Source organism: Pan paniscus, chromosome 5 (genome assembly GCF_029289425.2).
Source record: "Pan paniscus chromosome 5, NHGRI_mPanPan1-v2.0_pri, whole genome shotgun sequence".
In the NCBI taxonomy this organism is placed as follows: Eukaryota; Metazoa; Chordata; class Mammalia; order Primates; family Hominidae; genus Pan; species Pan paniscus.
The window spans coordinates 67,211,947-67,235,080 of record NC_073254.2 but is presented as its reverse complement, the minus strand read 5'-3'; the positions used below and the strand labels follow the sequence as shown (position 1 = coordinate 67,235,080).

Sequence of the window (23,134 nt, the reverse complement as noted above, 5' to 3'; positions counted from 1 at the left end):
AAAAGAGCAAAATCTAGGTGAAATGTATTGTTTAAACTTTGATTACCAACCTTGAAAAGGAACATATTAACCAGTGTCTTCTGATAAGCAGATCACTTGCCTCATGTCTTAGAATCCAGTAGGTGGCCCCTTGGCCATGAAATGTGTGGGAGTGGCTTTTCCCTAACTTGACCCTTCTTTCAGTGGGAGGGAACTATTGAGAGGAACAAAGAGCTTATAAATACATTAGGACCTGGAATTCAGTTGTCCAGCCACAAAGGTGACAGCATTTAACAAAGTAAGTACTGATCTTATAAATCTCTCTACATTGCCTCACACCCTCCTCTCTAGCCTCCTAGAAAAATACGCTAATATGTGTCCTTAGCACAAGGAAAAGTTTGTTTTTACTCATATCATGCCATCTTGGTGTGTTTGGGTGACAGTTCAAGAACTGTTTATTTCTTTTGTGTTGGATACATCTTTACAGAAATGTAAAAATGAAGAATTTAGAAAACCAGGGCCTCAGCATTTAAAGGTATGGGAAACAATGACATGAGGAGAAAAAAGAAATGGTAGCATTTTAAACAATCTGAGAATAATCAGTGCTGGAAGAAGTGGCAATGTATGCAAAAATTTCTTTATATATATAGTCAACACACAATTGTAAATTGTGACACTGTAATTCTATATTGGCTGTGAAAATTCAAAACTAAGGTTTATTATAATTAGAAAAAATTAGTTTGAATGTTAGGAGGACTAGATTCTAGTTGAGCCTGTGCCACTAATTAGCTCGACGACAAGTCATATTCTGTCTCTGGAGTACTACCAACTCATGGCCAATCTAGAGAATAGCTAAGAAAGAGGCTCTGACTGTTGCTGGGAACTGTGTAATTCTTTGAACGGAGATCTGTCCTGCCCACTCTAGGATATTTCTAAGCATCCCTGAAGGGGTGGCCTGCCCCTCCACACCTGTGGGTGTTTCTTGTTGGGTGGGATGAGAGACTGAGAAAAGAAAGAGACACAGAGACAAAGTATAGAGAAAGAAAAGTGGGTCCAGGGGACCGGGGCTCAGCATATGGAGGACCTGCGCTGGCGCCAGTCTGAGTTCCCTCAGTATTTATTGATCATTATCTCTACCATCTCAGAGAGGGGGATGTGGCAGGACAATAGGATAATAGTGGGGAGAGGGTCAGCAGGAAAACGTGAACAAACTCATGTCTCTGTGTCATAAACAAGGTTAGAAAATGTGCTGTGTTTTGATGTGCACATACATAAACATATCTGGTGCATTAAAGAGCAGTATTGCCGCCAGCATGTCTCACCTCCAGCCTTAAGGCGGTTTTCTCAAGAGACATTCCATTGCCCAGGGACGAGCAGGAGACAGATGCCTTCCTCTTATCTCAACTGCAAAGAGGCCTTCCTCTTTTACTAATCCTCCTCAGCACAGACCCTTTATGGGTGTCAGGCTGGGGGACTGTCAGGTCTTTCCCTTCCCACAAGGCCATATTTCAGACTATCACATGGGGAGAAACCTTGGACAATACCTGGCTTTCCTAGGCAGAGGTCCCTGTGGCCTTCCGCAGTGTTTTGTGTCCCTGGGTACTTGACATTACTGAATGGTGATGACTTTTAACAAGCATACTGCCTTCAGGCATTTGTTTACAAAGCACATCCTGCATAGCCCTAAATCCATTAAACCTTGAGTCCCCACAGCACATGTTTCTGTGAGCACAGGGCTGGGGGTAGGGTTACAGATTAACAGCATCTGAAGGCAGAAGAATTTCTCTTAGTACAGAACAAAATGGAGTCTCTTATGTCTACTTCTTTCTACATAGACATAGTAACAGTCTGATCTCTCTTTCTTTTCCCCACACATCCCTGCCCTCTACCTATCTGATTTGTAGCCCCCTCTCCCTCTCTGCAGATATAACAACCCAAAATGTCTCTAGACCTTGCTCAATGTCCTCTGGAGCAGAGGAACAAAATCCCCCTGGTTGAGAACCATGGGACTACATGACCTCATGGGGCTAAGCAAGGCTATGTTACCGATGTGCCCCACTGCTTGGACATTCATTTAAAACTTCCTGTTAATCCAGGTGGACTGATTAGTGAATATCATTGACCTCTGTACAGGAGCTAAAAAGCAAAGAGAGAGAGAAACAGAGAGCCACCATATGACAGATTTGATATAAGTCTGGATTCATATAAAATCTTATTCCTACTAGAGTTCTATGGAGAAAATATAGAGAACCAGAGAAATGGATACAAGATAGATAATAGATGATGAAGAGACAGATTACAGAGAGATAGATACATAGAACAATTGATAGATAAAATAATACATACATGAATGGGTAGACAGAGAGTATAAATAGATACATATACATAGATTGTTGGTAGGTAAAATAATTGGTGGATAGATGGATCAAAGAAAGAAGATCCATGGGCTACTCAATGTGTCCAGAGACTCACCCATCTTCCAAGCACTGGGACAAGAGCAAACACCCATTGCTGTGTTCCTACTGTGAATTTTTTGTACATTATCTCATTTAACTTTCTCAACAACCCTCAAAAGTAGAAATAACTATCTCTATTCTAAGAAGAGAAAATTGAGGCTCAGAGATTAAACAACCTACTGCATTTATGAATCTCATAATGGAAGGAGTCGTGGTTTATCTCATTCTCCCTTCTCTCTGATAAGAAACAGTGTCATTGGGACCACCTCAGAGATGTAACTCCTTTAATTTACTCTTGGAAATATGAGACCTTATATTCCTTTCAAAACAAGCCCATTTTTTAATTGATGTAAGTTAATTATTGATGTAAAGTAATTATACTAGTCCTCAACTCACTCTGGTTTTTAGGTTGTCAAAGTAGAGAAAGGCACACTTTTATTAGTTTTTTCTTCCAAGCAAGCCCCTGAAAAGTTGCTAACAGGAGGAACTCAGGAATTAGATGTTCCCCTCTCGCCCTCTCCTTCCAACATTTATTTGGCCAATATACATTGAATAGGAAAATATAAAACAACTTCTCAGACAGGAGCTGAGAACCAGGTTACAGGGTGGAGTGGAAAAGCTCTGGATCTGCAATCAGAAGGAGTTCAGGCTGACCCAACACTCACCAAGTGTGCAGCATGAGACAGGTGCTTTAGCTCTCTGAAATTCAATGTGCCCATCTTTAATTAGGATAATAGGAGCCATTTCCCAGGGTTGTTGCAGAAGGTAAACACACTCCTTAGATATTGACCATGAATGAGGAGCATGTGTGTATGACCCATGGCAAATCCTTGAGCTCTCTGGTTCTCATTTTCTGTTGAACCAACAAAGCTCAATGGTAACCTATGTCTCAGTCTTAGCCTGACCCTTGGAAACCTCACATTGAGAAAGTGATATGTTAGTTATCAGCTGGAGTGTTGTGATAAAATATTATGTAAGATAAAATTTCACTTCCTTTTGAAACATGATCCTCAATCAATGGCTAAGAGAGTTTATTTTGGGGATTGGAATTACGACACTGTGAACTCTAGTCCATAACAATTAAACAAGCACACCCTACGCTTTCATGTGAACTTCACTCTCCCTTTCATTCTGCCGAATTATGCTATTTCCATTTCCCAAGTTACTTTAATTTACTCCTGGAGTTATCATAGAAAGTACAATGTCAAAATATCTAATTACAAAACAGGTGAGTTGATTCGGTATGATTTCAAAGAATTCTTTACTTTCCAAAGGTTAAACTATTGTCTCCCATATTTTAAAATGTAGACATTTAAAAGATTTTGATGCCTAATTTTAATCATGCATACTTTTTTAGAAATACGTTAGTTGAGGCCGGGTGCAGTGGCTCATGCCTGTAATCCCAGCACTTTGGGAGGCGGAAGTGAGTGGATCACCTGGGGTCAGGCTTTCGAGACCAGACTGTCCAACATGCTGAAACCCTGTCTCCACTAAAAATGCTAAATTACCCAGGTGTGCTGGCATGTGCCTGTAATCCCAGCTACTCAGGATGCTGAGGCAGGAGAATCACTTGAACCTGGGAAGCTGAAGTTGTAGTGAGCCAAGATCACGCCATTGCACTGCAGCCTGGGCAAAAACAGCAAAACTCTGTCTCAAAAAAAAGGAAAATAACAAATAAATACATTAGTTGTTAAAGGCAAGTATATTTTTGTTCCACACTCAACAACCACAAAACTTTGCAAGAAGAATCTTAATGTTTAATAACAGAGCTGGGGGTTTGGTGAGAAAACGCAACTATTCCTAAGTCCTGGCACTGGAACTCCTTCTTTCAATGAGTCCTGTGTCTTTCCCTTCACATTCATGATACAATTAGTTGCATCTGTCCCTGCAGCCACTGGTTTTCATTCTCTGATACTCTGCTACGTTCCACCACCCAAACAGCCTGGCATAGAGCAAGGGCTATCAAACTTCACTGATGAGCCCAGTCTCTAACCATTTACAATGACCAAGTGAGCATGCACACATGCAAAGATCCATACACACGGTATACAAATAACTGAAACTAACAACTCATGAAACATTACTTACCTTTCAACATGTCATGCTCACTGATATTTTCTATTCTTTTCTTTTCTATTTATTTTTTAAAGTAATGGGATTTCACAATCTGCTGAAAGATTACCATGCATATTTGAGAAACACTAACATAGAAAATAAGACTCAGTCTTTGGTTTTTAATAGCAGTGAGCCTGGATCCCAGATCTATCATTTACTCTGAGCAAGTTACTTTAAAAACCTCAGTATCCTCAAATGTAAAATGAGAATAACAACCACATTAACCTTAGGTGATTTTTGTAGGATAAAACAAAGAGAAGTTTAGAAGAATGACCAGTGTATGACTGACGTTGAACAAATGCTAGCTCCTTCCATATTGCAAAATTAATGCAGCAACATCACTTCTTCCAGCTTATAAAACAAAATGCACCCCATAGAGTTAGAATACAGAATTCCAAAAGAAGCAAGGGATTAACAATCTCTGTCTGTTGAAAGAATTTGGATCTTCTAGCTACAGTTAAACAAGTCTGAGGCCTAATTTCTGGTTTTGATCAAATGCAGTCTCACAGCCAAAGAGCTGAAGAGTGATTTAGCTCCCAGCCAGTCCTCCCTGTCAGTGACATCCTCTGGTTTCATGGCCAGTTCATGGGTTCCCAGGGCCTTCACCCAGCTAGCTTCCAGGTATGATTTCATTTTAGTCCTTGGTGTAGATATTCATGTCCATCACCAACCAGAGTGTGACTGTGAACATTGTATTTCTCTGATGTTCCATTTCATTAACTAAAAAATGGAGATAATAACAATTTCATGGGACTATAAGGAGGGTTAAAGATATAAAATATTGAAAGGGACTAGCATTGAGGAAGGATCACTAGGAAGTTTTCAATAAATATTAGTTCTTGAATTCTTCCTCTTCCCATTAACTCCTATACATGTATTATTACCACATACTCTCACCTCTTAGGCTGCCAAGAAAATTCAGAGTTAAACAGTGAAAACTTGAGACTGGTTTGCTGGAATCTGAGGGTGGCCACTGCTGGGTAACAATTTGAGCCAAGAAAACATTCCGGGAACTCCTCCAACACAGTCATGAAGAATGCAGGTTCTTCTTCAGCATTGTTTGTGGTTTTCAACCATACATCCTAAAGTACATTTTTGATTCTATGGCTTAAATCATTCATTCATTCATTCATTCAGGCTTAGAGAAACCTCCAGGAGACTGCTACCATGGCAGAGAAGCCCAAGCTCCACTACTCCAATATACGGGGCAGAATGGAGTCCATCCGGTGGCTCCTGGCTGCAGCTGGAGTAGAGGTAGGTTCTGAGTTAGGTCATCTTAAGTCAGATTTACGATTGCATTATCACATACTTTTCCCACAGAAACTATGAGATGATTACTAACTGAAGCATTGTGCCTTAAATAAAAAGGGACTGTAATTAAGAAAAAGATGAACAGATTTGACCTAGTAATTCTTAAAATTTCTTCTCCTCTAAAAGCATACATATTAAAATACATTTAAGACACTAATCACAAAGTGCAGAACTTAAGTGGATTAGAATTTAAACAAACTGTAAAAAATAATTTATGGCATTTATACAACAATTAGAAACATGAATATCGACTGAATATTTGAGGACATGAAATAATTATTGTTAATATTTCATGTGTGATAATGTACTATGGCTGTCTTTAGAATAGTTAATGTGTTTTAGGAAAACACATTGAAGTATTTAAGGATTAATCATATGGATCTGGGATTTCCTTGGAAATATTACAAGAGGAGAAGTAGGTGGGCATATAGATGAAACCATATTGGTTTTGATTGATAATTATTGATTCTAGGTGAGAAGTATAAGGAGAATCATTACGCTTTTCTGTTTATATTTATTCATGTTCATAATTTCCACAATAAAAAAATGCATAATATTAAAAAATGATTGTAATTAGAGGTAAAATGCAAACTACAAATGAGAGATGGAAGGGAGTGGATTGTAACAAACTACCTATTAAAGATTGACTACATTCATAGCAATTACTTACTTGAGAATTTATTAATTCCAGGTTCTGTACTTGGTCATGGAGATAGTGAACAAGACAGACACAGTCCCTGCCCTGGGGCAGCCTGTGTGTCTATGAGGATGCAGAGAAATAAACACATGGTTAAAATGATGGGAGGAGGCTTCTAGAACACAAAAGCATTCCCCAATGCCACAAAACCACATCAGAAACCAGAGGTTTTCCTTAAAAAGAATGTTAGTGTGGGACTCTAATTCCTTTATTAAATTGAGAATTTCACCCTATTGTGTCTCACGTACTTCAGAAGAGAAAATTACAGTTGCAAGTGTGAAAGCTGTGCAACATCGGCGACCTATTTCACCCTTAGCAGGGTTCCTGAGAAGTTGGGTGATATAAATTACAGCAGAGGCTCCTTGGTGGCAGAATATTTGATGGCCATTAGCCCATGGCATGCCTCATGCTGGGGACACACAAGGTTGTGGTCTGATCTCGCTTGGAGATACAGGCTTTCCTAAGATATGACAACACCATAACTAGAAGAACTGCTCAGTGCCGTTTCTCCAGTGATGTCCCCTCTCAAAACATGACCTAATCATAGACATTCATATCAGGGTGGAGGTGAAGTGAACTAGAAGATTTAGCAGCTATGTGCTGTGACCCATGCACTTTTCTCAATGAATTAGGTCTAAATTTCCAAATGGCCATGACCAGCCCCCTCTGTGTACCCTGCCAAACTCAGAAATCTTGTATTCTCCAAATGATGCACCAGATGGGGCCATTCAAGGCCACAAGTCTATAATAGAATGAACTAACAAGAACGTATTTACTGTTTCTGCTTCCAGTTTGAAGAGAAATTTATAAAATCTGCAGAAGATTTGGACAAGTTAAGAAATGGTAAGATCAACCTCTAAGTTTCTCTAATGAGGCTATCTAGTAGAAGGTACACGGGGAGGTTTGACCAGCCAGCAATGCCTATGTGTGTGGGGCATGGTATTTGTACATGGTGCAGAGGGAGAAAGTGGTTAAAATGGAAGGGATGTGGCTCCTTGAGCAAGTCTGGCAACTCTCTCCAGGCTTAAAGGACCAGACCTCTCAGAGTATTTGCTAGAGGAACAATCTCCCACCCCTGAGAAAGCCCTTTCTTTGTTTTCATGCTTGGGGCACTGTGAGTGAGCAGTGGTCATCAGCACGGGATCCCATACAGCCCTCCCCATCCAAGCACATGCAAGAACATGCATTAGACAAAAGGAGGAGGAATAGATGTGGCCACTGTCTTGAGTTTTTTCTTTCATGGGGGGAGTGGGACTGGGTAGCACTGTAGCAATATCGCAGACTTTGAAGAGCACAGAAAGGGACCCTTATATAAAAACCTCTCAGAACCTGCCTTAAATATCACAAACACCATGAGACTTACTCTGGGAACATCCTGTTTTAAATGGCATCTTGTTGCCAGTCCTATTGTAACTTGTCCCAACCTCTTCTTAAAATATCCATGAAGATAAATCAACATAAAAAATTCAAGAATCCCACTATGTATCTGGAGGGGCAACAAAAACATATATGAAATAAATGGATAAAAACTAAAAGGAAACTTCTTAAGAAAAAGAAGAACTACAGGAAGCTTTATAAACATATTGTTTGGACTGGGTGCAGTGGCTTACACCTGTAATCCCAATTTGGGAGGCTGAGGCAGGTGGATGATTTCAGTTCAGGAATTTGAGACCAGTTTGGCCAACATGGTGAGACCCCATCTCTTCTAAAAATACAAAAATTAGCCATGTGCAGTGGTGCATGCCTGTAATCTCAGCTATCGAGAGGCTGAGATAGGAGAATCGCTTGAACCTGGGAGGCAGAGGTTACAGTGAGCCAAGATCACACCACTCCACTTCAGCCTGGACAACAGAATGATACTCTGCCTCAAAAAAAAAAAAAAAAAAAAAAAAAAGTTGTTTCAAGTGAACTCTTACCAGGCAGTAATTTCTTTTTCATTTTACAAATTTAGTCATTTCAACAACCATTTTTTTTCATCCTGAAAGGGTGGGTTTCATAGACACTTCACTCTCCTTTTTTTCTTCCTCTTAAAGATGGATATTTGATGTTCCAGCAAGTGCCAATGGTTGAGATTGACGGGATGAAGCTGGTGCAGACCAGAGCCATTCTCAACTACATTGCCAGCAAATACAACCTCTATGGGAAAGACATAAAGGAGAAAGCCCTGTACGGTATATTTTCTGTTCTTCCATCCACAGAGAACACAGAGTGATTTAGGTCCTTCCTTGAGTGGGTGGGACCATGGCAGGGTATCAAGACCAGCAGCAGGCTGGGCCTTGGGCATGCACTCTGAGGTCCAGTATTGCAGAGTCCCATGGAGATGAGGGAACAGTGAACATGGGGAGGGTTCAGGCGAGGGTGATTCTAGAAGAGGATGCAGTCCATGGACACAGCACCCTGACAAAAGTTTCCAAACACTCATAAACCCAATGAACTGAGGAGGATGGGGAATCATGTTTCCAGGTGCTCAGGACTTCAGACGCTGGACCCCGGCCAATGGCTTAGGACAGGCATAGAATATGTGAGAGTCTGTAGATGAAGGACTGGGGAGGGAAAGCTGCAAAGAAACCAAGTCTAAGGTCCCAGTAATTCCAAGTATGATGAACAGGAACCTAAATTACCAACCAATTATATCAACTGGAATACTTGAGCAGGGCTAGTAGAGGCTGGCACCACGGATGCTGGAGTTACCTTGACACATGGATAGAAGGCCGAAACAGCCAGATTGATTCAATACCAGCAAAGCCAAGGGGTCTCCTTGTTGTTGTGATGAGACTGCATGATTCCAAATAAATCCTGAATGAAACTGCTGGCAGCTCCTCAAAAACTTTAATATGGTATTACTGATGACCCAGCAGTTCCTCTAACAAGTATATCCCCAAACAATCGAAAATACATCCACACTATATATTTTACATAAGTGAATAATGCAAATAACAATATTCATAGAATTCAAAAAGTGGAAACAACCCAAATATCCATCAATCAATAAATGGAGGAGAAAAATACGCCTTAGCCATGCAATGGAAAGTTATTTGGTCATGAAAAGGAATGACGTACGAATGCATGCTACAAGATGGTTAAACCATAAAGACATGTTACATAAAATACACGAGACACAGAAGGCCACATATTATAGGATTCTTTTCATATGAAATGTCCAGATATTCAAATCCATGGAGGTAGAAAGTTGATTAGTGATTGCCTGGGGCTAAAGGAGTGGGGCTTGGAGAAAAATGAAGAATACTGCTAATGGTACAGATGTCCTTATCAGGGTGACAAAAATAATTCTGGAATTAGACTGTGATTATTTTTACAGAATTCTGTGAATGCACTGAAAACCACTCAATAGTATAACATAATAGGTGGCAATATGCATGTATTGCATATTCAACAGGTATGTGAATATGCATCAGTAAAGCTCTTGTTTTAAAAAGTATTGTGAAACTCCAGTTTGACACAAAAGAAGAAAAGTTTGCACTGGTTGTAACTGTACAGAGAATTTCACCAGGGAAGGGGTTGGCTCTTAAGAAAGGCACACATGGCTAGAGATGGGCAACAGCACATGGAGAGGGCTGTGGAAACGTTTTTCATGGGTGTAATTGGAAGAACTGCTAATATGGGGCATAGAAGTAGCCCTGGGAGGTGTAAAATGATGAGAGAGGATGAGGAATATGGCTGACATGGCTGTGCCAGGGACTCTCTTAGGATTACTTAGGAAGCAGGTCTTTGGCTATTTGACTCACACTAAGTTCATTCACAGAACAGACCACAATGGAGATGATAAATCCTGGCACAGCATCAGTGGGTACTGGCAGTGATTCCACCAATTTCTCTCATGACTGTGACCACCGATGCTCTTCTTCCTGTATTAGGTCATGCGTGTAACAAAATTTAGAGATCTATCTACCTTGATAGGCTGTTTTAGGAAATAAATGTTAATATACCTGTAAAACTCAGAGCATAATGACTATATACCTGTAAAACTCAGAGCGTAATGACTAGGCTATAAAAGGCACTCACTGGAGGTGAATTATTTTGCCATCACCTGATACTCTACTCTCTTAGGTTTTTATAAACCTATAAAATCTAAGGCAAAAGATATTTGACCATTTGGTTGTTTTTGTCTTTCAGGATTGATATGTATATAGAAGGTATAGCAGATTTGGGTGAAATGATCCTTCTTCTGCCCTTTAGTCAACCTGAGGAACAAGATGCCAAGCTTGCCTTGATCAAAGAGAAAACAAAAAATCGCTACTTCCCTGCCTTTGAAAAAGTAAGTGAAGCTGTTCAGTGTTTTGGGGAACTGAGTTTAGAGGCCAGTAGAAAAATAGTGGCTGGGCATTCCTGGGGCACTGATCTTCACTTTCAGTGATACTTCCTGGACACCAATGCAGCACTCTGACTCTCAAGGCATTTTATGAAAATAGACGTGGAGAAACAATTGTATCACTTATACCCAAGCTATAATTTTCCAGTAAAATTTTAATTTACTGAACCCCAATATGGAATTATCTGTTCAACAAAACTTTATGTTCATAAGTAGAATGTGGGCTGTGGAAGGCTCTGGACCACACTAGAGTTGCTGTTCAGTCTATGGAACCCCATGGACTTTGATTGAACAGGGGCATGACGAAAGTGATCCATCAGAAAACATTCTGGCACCATATGCAGGAAGACAGGAGACCAATTGCCCAACCAGAGAATATTGCAGTGTTTCAGGGATCAGTATTTTTAAAAAGGAGAGTGACTGTGGGATGCAGAGGAAGATTCTGTAAAATGCATTTTATAGTAAGTTGCAGACATCAGAGCAGTTCACTCCTAAACGCTTCAGCTTGCAGATTATAACATAGTGCCGTTTAGGAACCAGAGTCGATGCTGTAAAAAAGATGATGAATTCAGGTTCACCCAGGTTTCCTACAGATCCCAGGGAGATAGAGCAGGGAATGAGGAGAGCAGACAAGGGGAAATGAGGACTCTGAAATAGTCTCCTTCTGGGGGAAGAGTGTTGTCACGAAGGTGGAGTCACTGCCCAAGGGAGATTGGAGAGGGAGAAAGCAGAATGTAGAGCCATGTCCTGAATGTGAGGGCTCCACACTGCAGGGCCTGGGGCAGACAGAACATGCAGCGGCAGGTGCTAAGCCCTTGGCCCATGTGAAAGAAGCAAGCTGCGTGGGTGGTGTAGACGCCACAGTGATGTAGAATGAGAAGAGAAAATGGGAGGCTGAGCTCCAACTGAGGAGTGAGTAGAGTTACAGTTCTTACTCTCTCATTGATTCAGACAATGTGGAGAAAGCTCGGGATTTCTGCATCCATGCAGTAAGGCAACAGAGGTGGGGAAATTCAGGGTGGAGAGGCTCTGAAAGAAGCAGTGGTCCCAGCCTGGGTGGGCATGTGTTCCTGATCTGATTCCTCCCATTCTCCAGGTCTTAAAGACCCATGGACAAGACTACCTTGTTGGCAACAAGCTGAGCCGGGCTGACATTCACCTGGTGGAACTTCTCTACTACGTGGAAGAGCTTGACTCGAGTCTTATCTCCAGCTTCCCTCTGCTGAAGGTAACCCATTTCACAGTCCTCAGAGAGGCAGCCCCACATCTCCCATCTTGGAATCTTGTATCTGGGCCCTGGGACTGAGCATGTTTTGACCCCAGCCTTCTCCAGGCCTTCAGTGCCCCAAGGTCTCCAAAATGAGCTTCCAGGCTCCAATTTTGAGGAATGAAAACACTTTTGTTATGGAAAGGAAATTTGTAGTGCATGCTACCCCACAAAGAGTATTTTGCCTTTTATTATGGAAGGGACCCAGGGCCCAGCATGTCTCTCCATCCCTTATTTTAGTGTGGTTTCTGTTCCTGAGTTCTCTGTGATGTCCTTTATCCCATATGTGCCCACATTGAGTCAGTCTGAGCAGAGCCCTTTCCATCTGGTTTCCTCCCTGGGCTCCGGCTCCTGCTGTCAGACATTTTGTTCCTCTCTGCCCAGCTCTCCAGCACTCTGCCCCCGACAATGTATCTCTCACTGAGAAAAGGTGGTCCCATGGTTTGTCTTTACTATTTTCTATAACATTTTCCTTTCCAACTCATTTTCCCATATTTTCACTTCTGCTTAGAGACTGATCTGTGCTGATATCACACAAGCACATTAGTTTTTCTTGTCTTATACAAAAGTCACTAATCTATAGGATTAATATGTAAGAAGAAAGATAGGGATGACTGAACTGATTAAAATTTCAAGACATCTTTGGGGAAAATAAAGTGAGCTACATGTTCTTCCTCTTATCTTCCTTTCTCACTGGGTGTCTGTTTCTGCCTTCACCCAAGTGGAAGCGACTCACTTGGTCTTTGGCAGGAGGGACTCAGATTCCCTGGGTCATGTTAATGGGGGTGTCAGCCCTTGACTTGTTGTTTTAGTGAGGCTGTGCTTTGTGGATTACAGGCCCTGAAAACCAGAATCAGTAACCTGCCCACAGTGAAGAAGTTTCTACAGCCTGGCAGCCCAAGGAAGCCTCCCATGGATGCAAAATCTTTAGAAGAATCAAGGAAGATTTTCAGGTTTTAATAAACCAGCCATAGAGGTCAAGAACATGCAAGACCAGTATTCTAAAGTTTTGCAACAATTAAGTGCTTTACCTAAGTGTTGATTGTGCCTGTTGTGAAGCTAATGAACTCTTTCAAATTATATGCTAATTAAATAATACAACTCCTATTCACCCACTTAGTTAAAATTGATTTCTTCTCATTAGGATCTGATGTGAATTCAGTTTTCCAATCTCCTCCTAGCCAACAATATTCTTGGAATTACAAATTCAGTAAAAATGGAAACTATAAATTATGTGGTTTGTTTGACTTTTCCAAGAATTGCCCTGTAACATACAATTTGTCATACAATCTATTAAAATGCCAATGTAAAAATGCACTTCTGACATTTTCAGGTATGCACAGGAGAAGAGTTACCATCCTGGATAATGGCATAAAGACATTTTCTTCTTTTCCTGAACAGTCATTTTATTTCTGATAAAAGCATTCTTTCTAATGCATTTGCAAAACAACGATTCTGTCTGCTGTGGATTCCTCCATTTTCTAGGAGGTGAGGAAATATTGAAGAGCAAACAGACCCACCCTCTGCTCTCAGGCCACCTTGTTGTCCCTTACGGTGCGTGTGCTCCTGGCTCATCCTCACTCTGCCCCTTAAGCCTCCATGGGGGTCCCAGGCATAAGCCTTCTCTCAGTTCCCTCAGTGCCACTCAGGCCTGGGCTGCCAAGATACAGATGGTATATGTGAATTACATACAAATAACTATATGCAAAATCATTTTTCCCTGGTGTGTCACTGTGCCAGAGTGCTTAGATTAGGAGTGCTTTCTAGCTCCACCCCCATACTGGTCCTATAATGCTAATCTCTCCCAGGACACCTGGGCTTCTGCAATTTGCACTCTCCTCCTCTTAGAGGGAGCTTCCCCACAGTTGGCAGAGGTGGTTGAGGGAGCAGACAGGCACACAGGCTTCCTACCTGCAGCTTCACTTTGCTCTAGTCTCTTCTCCACTTACAACCAGAGTAGTTTTTCTAAAATGCAAATTGGAAAAAAAAATCACAGAATTCTTCAGTGAATCCTGACTGCATATAAAATGCATCCTCACACCTGTCCTCACTCCTTGATCTTCAGCCCAGTCAACTCTCTGAGCATGGTGGGGCCTCTTGCCTTCCTGCCTGGGTGCATTTGCTACCCTTACCTGGCAAGCTCCTTCCCAGTGGACACACTTAACGCTACCTCATTGCTTCCCAGGAGCACTGGGCTGTCCTCTGCCCTCCACAGAGCCCCAGTGAGCCTCTTGTAGGGAAAAGAAAGAGAGATCAGACTGTTACTGTGTCTATGTAGAAAGGGAAGACATAAGAGACTCCATTTTGAAAAAGACCTGTACTTTAAACAATTGCTTTGCTGAGATGTTAATTTGTAGCTTTGCCCCAGCCACTTTGCCCCAGCCACTTTGACCCAACCTGGAGCTCACAAAAACATGTGTTATATGAAAACAAGGTTTAAGGGATCAAGGGCTGTGCAGGACGTGCCTTGTTAACAAAATGTTTACAAGCAGTATACTTGGTAAAAGTCATTGCCATTCTCTAGTCTCAATAAACTGGGGGCTCAATGCACTGTGGAAAGCCACAGGGACCTCTGCCCTTGAAAGCGGGGTATTGTCCAAGGTTTCTCCCCATGTGATAGTCTGAAATATGGCCTCATGGGATGAAAAAGACCTGACCATCCCCCAGCCCGACACCCGTAAAGGGTCTGTGCTGAGGTGGATTAGTAAAAGAGGAAAGCCTCTTGCAGTTGAGATAGAGGAAGGCCACTGTCTCCTGCCTGCCCCGGGAACTGAATGTCTCAGTACAAAACCCTATTGTACATTTGTTCAATTCTGAGATAGGAGAAAAACCGCCCTATGGTGGGAGGCAAGACATGTTTGCAGTAATGCTGCTTTGTTATTCTTTACTCCACTGAGATGTTTGGGTGGAGAGAAACATAAATCTGGCTTACATGCACGTCCAGTCATAGTAACTTCCCTTGAACCTAATTATGACATAGATTCTTTTGCTCACATATTTTTTGCTGACCTTCTCTTTGTTATCACCCTGCTCTCCTACTACATTCCTTTTTGCTGGAATAATGAAAATAATAATCAATAAAAACTGAGGGAACTCAGAGGCCGGTGCTGGTGCAGGTCCTTGGTATGCTGAGTGCTGGTCCCCTGGGCCCACTATCGTTTCTCTATACTTTGTCTCTGTGTCTTATATCTTTTCTCAGTCTCTCATCCCACCTGACTAGAAATACCCACAGCTGTGGAGGGTCAGGCCACCCCTTCACCTCTAATAACACCTGAGGGCCACTGTGTTTGCTCCCCTGTACTGTGAGCTTGTGGTGTGGGGCTTGGCCTGCTGGGTCCCCAGTGCTTCATCACCAACGGACAATGACATCTGCACAGATCCATGCACAGCTCTATGCAACTCCAGAACCTTGGTATATGAGACTGGGCTTTGAGAACTCACAAACCCCCACACACTCTGCCTGTCTCTATTCATTCATTAATTTCTAAAAAAAATGGACTCATATCCCTCAAATGCTTTGTAAGGACCTTGCTTGCATGCTGACCAAAATAAACAAACTGCTAAGAAATTTTTATGGGACACTTACATGAACTAGAATGCTGAAGCTTTGATGAAATTAGGGAATTATAGAATTTTAATATGATAAGAGATTATCATATTAAACACAATCATAGTGTGATTATGTTTAGAAAAGAAGTTCTTCCTTCCTAGAGATGAATACTAGTATTTACAGACAAAATGATATGCTGTCTGGGATTTGCTTGAAAAGAATCCCCTGGTAGTGGAGGGAGTATGTGGGAGTTTGTGTCATTTTCTTGTGGCTCCTGTCACAGATTCCTACAAACTGGGTGGCTTGAAACACCAGAAATGCATTTTCTTACAATTCTGAAGGCGAGAAGTCTGAAGTCAGGGTGTGAGTAGGGCCACATTCCCCTGGAAGTACTAGAGAACAATCCTTCCCTGCCTCTTACAGCTTCTGGTGGCTCTTGGCATTTCTGGACTTTCATGGATCATGGCCACATCACTCTACTTTCTGCCTGGGGCTTCCAGCACCTCACCCTCTGTGTGTCTGTGTCTTCTATTCTCTACGTTGCAGGGACATTTGTCATTGGATGTAGGGCCTATCTGGATATACCAGGATGATCTCATCTCAAATTCCTTAACCTCATCTGCAAAGAGCCTTTTTCCAAATAAGGTCACATTTACAGGACTCAAGGATTTGGACATGGACCTCTCTTTCTTGGAAGCCAACATAACTTAATCCACTGCCAGGCATAGATAAAAAAAATGTTGCTGGCAATTGATGAATGCAGGTCATGGGTACCTTCAAGCTTGTTATATTATTCCCTCTACTTTTGTATTTGCTAGAATTTTTCCATGTAAATTTTAAAACTATCTTATTTTAGGAGCTCCTATGATGTCCATGTTTTGTCCCAGACAATAAGGACTGGACTCAAACAAGAAGGCTCTGCTCTCAAGAACTCAAGGTCTAAGGGGAAATCTGATATTGAATACATCATGTCAAATTAATGCAGGGAAAGGCACAATAGAGAAAATACAGCAGGAGGTGAAAGTAGAGTATTCCAGTCAGGACAAATGCCATGTGCAAAGGCCCAGAGGCCAGGAAGGGTGATTTGAGCAATGCAGAGAGGAAAGAACATAAAAATAGGGTGGCCAGATTTGGCAGATAAGATACAGAACAGCAAAATAAATGAGAATTTTAGATAAACAAGCAATACTTTTTTAGTATAAACATGTTTCCTACAGTGTTTGGGACATACTTATACTAAAAAGTGACTGATCCTTTGCCTGGAATTCACATTTACCTGGGTGCCCTGTATTTTATGTGGCAACCCAGTGTCTTCCAGAGTGCCATCAGCCTGCCCTTCACAGACATGCCCTCCCAGCTATGCCCTCAGCAGAGATTTCTCATCTGCCTTAGTCCTTACATCCAAGTCACGAAAAGTGAGTTTCTTCAAAAAGCCAGTTTCTACTGACTTATAAAGAGAGCAAAATCTGCTGAAATTTTTGGTTAAACTTTTATTGCCAACCTTGAAAAGGAACATATTAACCAGTTACCTTGTGATAAGAGGATGACTTGCCATTTTTCTTAGAATCTAGTAGGCAGTCCTGTGGCCCTGAAACATGTGGGAGTGGCTGTTTTTAACTTGAATCTATTCCTTTCAATGGGAGGGAGCTACTGAAATGAACGTGTAGTTTATAAACGACATTAGGACCTCAAATTAAGTTGTTGAGCCACGAGGGCGATAACCTTTAACAAAGTAAGTACTGATCTTATAAATCTTTCTACACTGCCTCACACCATCTCATCTAGGTCACCAGAAAAATATTTTTAAATGTGTCCTTAGTACAATTAAAAAAAAACTGCTTAATACTCACATCAATGCCTTCTTTGTGTGCTTGGATGACAGTTCGAGTTGTGCATTCAGCTGCTTTTGGATATATTGTGTCAACTTAATAAACAGAAAGAGACTCTTTATATGGGAACAAAGTTTTGTAATGGGTATGTGTGTACCATAGTAAACCATGTATGTCCTTAGGGAGATAAAGGAAGAAAAAGATTTTTAAAGCAAAAGAATAAGAAGGATTAAGTAAATGTTTTGAAATACTTATCATTCACTGCAAACATCAGTAACAAGGGTGACACCAGGCCAAGTTTGAACAGGCAGTTGCTGGACAGATGCCCTTTCAGGAGTATTTTTTGTAAAAGGTTTTGATGACCTTTGTGAAAGGTTGTGTAACAACTGATTTTCCTATTTATATTAAATACCTGCATCCACTCTGAGCTTCTGATCAAACTGAGACAGCCTTGTTGCTGACTGCCATTCCAACCAATGTCCCTTGTCTCAGGACAAGGTGTAATTTACTCCAAGGTTTAAGTTACTGGATGTAGATCAATAACAAAGAATAGTTTCATCAATATTAGATTGATTTAGATTTTTTTAAAGGATGACATGCTGAAATAGCAGCTATCTCTCAAACTTCTAATAATTAGTTATATTTAATGAGCACTTACTAGAGACCTGCTACTTTTCTAAGTGCCTTGCATGACTTTGCAATTTAATCTTCATACCAACCTACCAATCTGTACCATAGGTACCACAAGTATATCCATTTCATAGATTAGAATACTCAGACACAGAGAGATTCAGTAATGTGTCCAAAGTCAAGAAGCCAATATATGAAAATGATGATATTGAACCCACAAAACCGATTCAGAAACCAGAGATTTTGGTTAAAAATAATGTTAGTGTGGGGACTCTAATTCCTTTCTTAAATTGAGATTCTACCCTATGGTGTCTCATTTACTCCAGAAAAAAGAAATTATAGTTGCAAGAGTTAAAGCTTTGCAATAGCTATGACCTATTTCACCCTTAGCAAGATTCCTAAAAAGTGGGGTGAGGTAAATTACAGAAGAGGCCTCTTGGTGGCAGAATCTTTGATGGCCATTAGCCCATGGCATACCACATGCTGGGGACACACAAGGTTGTGGTCTGATCTCACTTGGAGACACAGGATTTCCTAAGATATGACAACACCATAAGTAGAAGAACTGCTCAGTGCCATCTCTCCATTGACATCCCCTCTCAAAACATGACTTAATCATAGATAGTCATGAGATCGGGGTGGAGATGCAGTGAACTGGAAGACGGAGAAGCTATGTGCTGTGACCCATGCCATTCCCCCAATGAATCTAGTCTAAATTTACAAATGGCCACAACCAGCCCCTCTGTGTGCACTGCCAAACTCAGAAATCTTATATTCTCCAAATGATGCACCAGATAGGGGCTATTCAAAGTCAGAAGTTTATAATGCTATGGAATGAACTAACGAAAACTCATTTACTGTTTCTGTCTCCAGTTTGACCAGAAATTTCTAGAATCTGCAGAAGAATTGGACAAGTTAAGAAATGGTAAGATGAAGTCTCTAAGTACCTTTGATGTGGGTATCTAATAGAAGGCACACAAGGAATTTTGAACAGCAGGCAATGCCTATGTGTGTGTGGGGTGGTATTTGGGCATGGTGAAGAAGGAGAAAGTGGTTAAAATGGAAGGGATGTGGCTCCTTGATCAGGTCTGGCAACTCTTTCCAGGCTAAAAGAACTAGACTTCTCAGAGTATTTGCTAGAGGAACCATCCCCAGCACCCTGAGAATGCCCTATCCTTATTTTCATGCTTTGGGCACCATGAATGAGCTGTGTTGATCAGCTCAGGATCCCATACAGGCCTCCCCATCCAAGGATACTCAAGGACATAGATTAGATGAAAGGAGGAGAAATAGATGTGACCATTGTCTTGAGTCTTTGTTCTTTCATGGGGGGTGTGACAAGGTAATATTGTAGCAGTATTGCAGGCTTTGAAGAGCACAGAAAGGGACCCTTACATAAAAACCTCTCAGAACCTGCCTTAAATGTCACAAATATGAGACTTATTCTGGGAACTTCTCATTCTAAATGGCATTGTGTTGGCAGTCCTGTTGTAACCTATCCCAACATCTTCCTGAAGTATCCATGAACATAAATGAACACAAAAAAAGACAAGAGTTCTACTATGTATCTGGAGGAGAAATAAATAACAAAAATGAAACAACATGATAAAAAGTAAAAGGAAGCTGATTAACAAAAAGAAGGACTACAGGAAGCTTTTTAAAAACGCACTTTCAGGTGAAATCTTACCAGGCAATAATTTCTTTTTCATGTACAAATTTAGTCATTTTCACAACCATTTTTTTCATCCTGAAAGAGTGGGATTCATAGTCATTTCACTCTCCTTTTTTTTCCTTCTTTGTAAAGATGGGAGTTTGATGTTCCAGCTAGTGTCAATGGTTGAGATTGACAGGATGAAGCTGTGCAGACCAGAGCCATTCTCAACTACATTGCCAGCAAATACAACCTTTATGGGAAAGACACAAAGGAGAGAGCCCTGTATGGTATAGTTTCTGTTCTTCCATCAACAGATTTAACACAGGAGTGATTTAGGTCCTTCCTTGAGTGGGTGGCACATGGTAGGGGCCTTCAGCATGTACGCTAGGGTCTAGCATTGCAGAGTCTCATGGAGATGAGGGAACAGTGAACATGGGGTGGGCTCAGGCGAGGGGGAGTCTAGAAGAGGATCCAGTCCATGGATCCAGCACCCTGACAGAGGTTTCCAAACACGGATGAACCATGAACTCAGGAGGATGGGGAATCATGATTCCAGGTGCTCAGGCCTTCAGAGGCTGGACTGGAGCCAACAGCTTAGGACAAGGCATAGAACGTTTGAGAGTCTGTAGGTGAAGGCCTGGGGAGAAAAGGTTACAAAGGAGCTGAATCTCAGGTTCCAGTAAATCCAAGAATGATGACCAGGGACCTAAGTTACCAGCCAATTATATGGACTGCAACACCTGAGCAGGGCTAGCAGAGGCTGGCACCAAGGATGCTGGGGTTATCTTGACACATGGTTACAAGGCTGAAACAGCCAGATTGATTCAATACCAGCAAAGCCAAAGGGTTTCCTCACTATTGTGATAAAACTACATGATTCCAAATAAATCCTGAATGGAACTTTTGGCAGCCCCTCCAAAATTTTCCTGCAGTATTACCAATGACCCAGCAATTCCTCAACTAGATATATTCCCAAAAGGATAAAAAATACAACCACACTAAATATTGAAGATAAATGTACAATGCAAATAACAATATTCATAGTATTCAAAAAGTGGAAACAAGGCAAATATCCATCAATCAATAAGCGGAGGGGCAAAATGTGCTTTAGCCATGTGATGGAACGATATTGTCATGAAACAGAATGAAGTACTGATACATGCTACAAGATGGTTAAACCATAAAGACGTTACATAAAAGAAACAAGACACAGAAAGCCACATATTATAGGATTCTTTTTGTATGAAACGTCCAGAATATGCAAATCCATAGAGGCAGAAAGTAGATTAGTGTTGCCTGGGGCTAAAGGAGTGGGGCTTGGAGTAAAATGAAGAATACTGCTGATGGTACAGATGTCCTTATAGGGGTCATAAAAAATATTCTGGAATTAGAATGTGATGATTTTTGCAGAGTTCTGTGAATGTGCTAAAAAGCACTGAATGTGGCTGTATGTCAATAAGCTGTTGTTTTAAAAAGTATTGTGAAACCTGAGTTTGACACAAAAGAAAAAGTTTGCACTGGTTGTAACTGTATAAATAATTTCACCAAGGAAGGGGATCTTTTAGGTGGAGTCTCAAGTAAGGCACACGTGGCTAGAGTCGGGCAACAGCACATGGAGAGGGCTGTAGAATTATGTTTCATGGGAGTAACTGGAAAAACTGCTAATATTGGGCATAGAAGTGGGCCTGGGAGATGTAAAATGATGAGACAGAACAAGGAACATGACTGAGATGGCTGTGCCAGGGACTCTCTTGGGATTACTTAGGAGGCAGGTCTTTGGCAATTTGACTCACACTAAGTTCATGCACAGAACAAACCACAATAGAGATGGTCAGTCCTGGCACAGCACCAGTGGGTACTGGCAGTGATTCCACAAGTTTCTGTCATGACTGTGACCACCGATGCTCTTTTTACCTGTATTAGGTCATGTGTGTAACAAAATTTAGAGATCTATCTACCTTGATAGGTTGTTTTAAAAAAAATGTTAATATACCTATAAAAATCAGAGCATAATGACTAGACTATGAAAGGCAATCACTGGAGGTAAATTGCTTTGCCACCACCTGATGCTCTATCCTCTTAGATTTTTAAACTATAAAATCTAAGGCAAAAGGCATTAGATAATTTGGTTGTTTTTGTCTTTCAGGATTGATATGTATATAGAAGTTATGGCACATTTGAATGAAATGATCCTTCTTCCGCCCATATGTCAACCTGAGGAAAAAGATGTCAAACTTGCCTTGATCAAAGATAGAATGAAAAATTCCTATTTCCCTACCTTTGAGAAAGTAAGTGAAGTCATTCAGCGTTTTGGAACACTGCATTTTGAGGACAATAGAAAAACAGTGGCTTGGCACTCCTGGGGCACTGACAAACAATTGTACCACTTACACCCAAGCTATAATTTTCCAGCAAAGTTTTGTTTTATTTTTCTTTATTTTTTAGGAGATGATATCTTCTTCTGTCTCCCAGGCTTCAGTGCAGTGGAACACTGCAGCCTGGAACTCCCGGGCTTATGTGATCCTCCCACCTTAGCCACCTTCCGACTAGCTAAGATTACAGGCATGACCCACTGTGCCTGTGTAATTTTTAGAATTTTTTAAGAGATGAGGTCTCTCAATGTTGCCCAGGCTGTTATCGCAAAATTACAATTCACTAGACTCCAATATAAATTCTTTACTTAACAAAATTTCATGTTCATAATTAGAACATGGGCTGTGAGAGGCTCTGAGCCACAGTAGAATTTGGTCTACAGTCTTGAGAACAACACTGGATTTGATTTAAAAGGAACATGATGAATGGAATACATCAGAAAATATTCTGGCACCATGCGTAGGAAGACATGAGACCAACTGCCCATTGTTTTGTTATTGTGGGTGTTTGTTACTGTGGGGTGTTTCAGGGATAAGTATCCAAAAAGGGAGGGTGAGTGTGGGATGGGGAGGAAGATATTTTTATGCATTTCAAAGTTACAGACATCAGTGCAGTCTACCCCTAGACACTTCAACTTGCAGATTATAACTGTGGGTTAGGAGTCAGAGCCGACATTGCAAGAAAGATGATGAATTCAAGTTCACCCAGGTTTACTTCAGATCTCAGAGAGAGCAGGAAATGAGGAGAGCAGACAAGAAGAAATGACTCTGAAATAGTCTACTCCTGGGGGAGGAGTGCTGTCATGAAGGTAGAGTCACTGCCCAAGAGAGATTGGAGAGGGACAGTGCAGAGCATAGAGCCACGTCCTGAACATCAGGGCTGCATGCTGTTGAGCCTGGGGCAAACCGAACATGCAGCAGCAGGTCCTGGGCCCCTGGCCCTT

The 23,134-nt window shown here is 41.3% G+C and overlaps 2 protein-coding genes across 2 annotated transcripts; both read left to right on the top strand.

Annotated features, from left to right (window-relative positions):
- The first annotated feature begins 195 nt into the window (after positions 1-195).
- On the top strand, positions 196-15,649 carry LOC100975326 (glutathione S-transferase A2). Its single transcript, XM_003833148.6, has 7 exons — positions 196-277; positions 5,688-5,804; positions 7,350-7,401; positions 8,592-8,724; positions 10,693-10,834; positions 11,985-12,116; positions 12,993-15,649. Exons 2-7 carry the CDS (start codon positions 5,718-5,720, stop codon positions 13,113-13,115), a joined length of 669 nt encoding a protein of 222 aa, XP_003833196.1. The 5' UTR covers positions 196-277; positions 5,688-5,717; the 3' UTR covers positions 13,116-15,649.
- A 2,885-nt stretch (positions 15,650-18,534) lies between these two features.
- Positions 18,535-22,492, top strand: LOC100993359 (glutathione S-transferase alpha-1-like). Its single transcript, XM_055114407.1, is given in 5 exon segments — positions 18,535-18,579; positions 19,038-19,089; positions 19,969-20,019; positions 20,022-20,100; positions 21,965-22,492. Coding segments are annotated over 5 exon segments (684 nt in total). The 3' UTR covers positions 22,422-22,492.
- The last annotated feature ends 642 nt before the right edge of the window (positions 22,493-23,134 follow it).

Excerpts from the sequence above, each read along its gene's own strand:
- LOC100975326 (XM_003833148.6), top strand. The coding sequence starts at position 5,718 with ATGGCAGAGAAGCCCAAGCTCCACTACTCCAATATACGGGGCAGAATG. Across the intron at positions 5,805-7,349 it reads TGGCTGCAGCTGGAGTAGAG|TTTGAAGAGAAATTTATAAA; the intron begins GTAGGTTCTGAG and ends TTCTGCTTCCAG. Across the intron at positions 7,402-8,591 it reads TTTGGACAAGTTAAGAAATG|ATGGATATTTGATGTTCCAG; the intron begins GTAAGATCAACC and ends TTCCTCTTAAAG.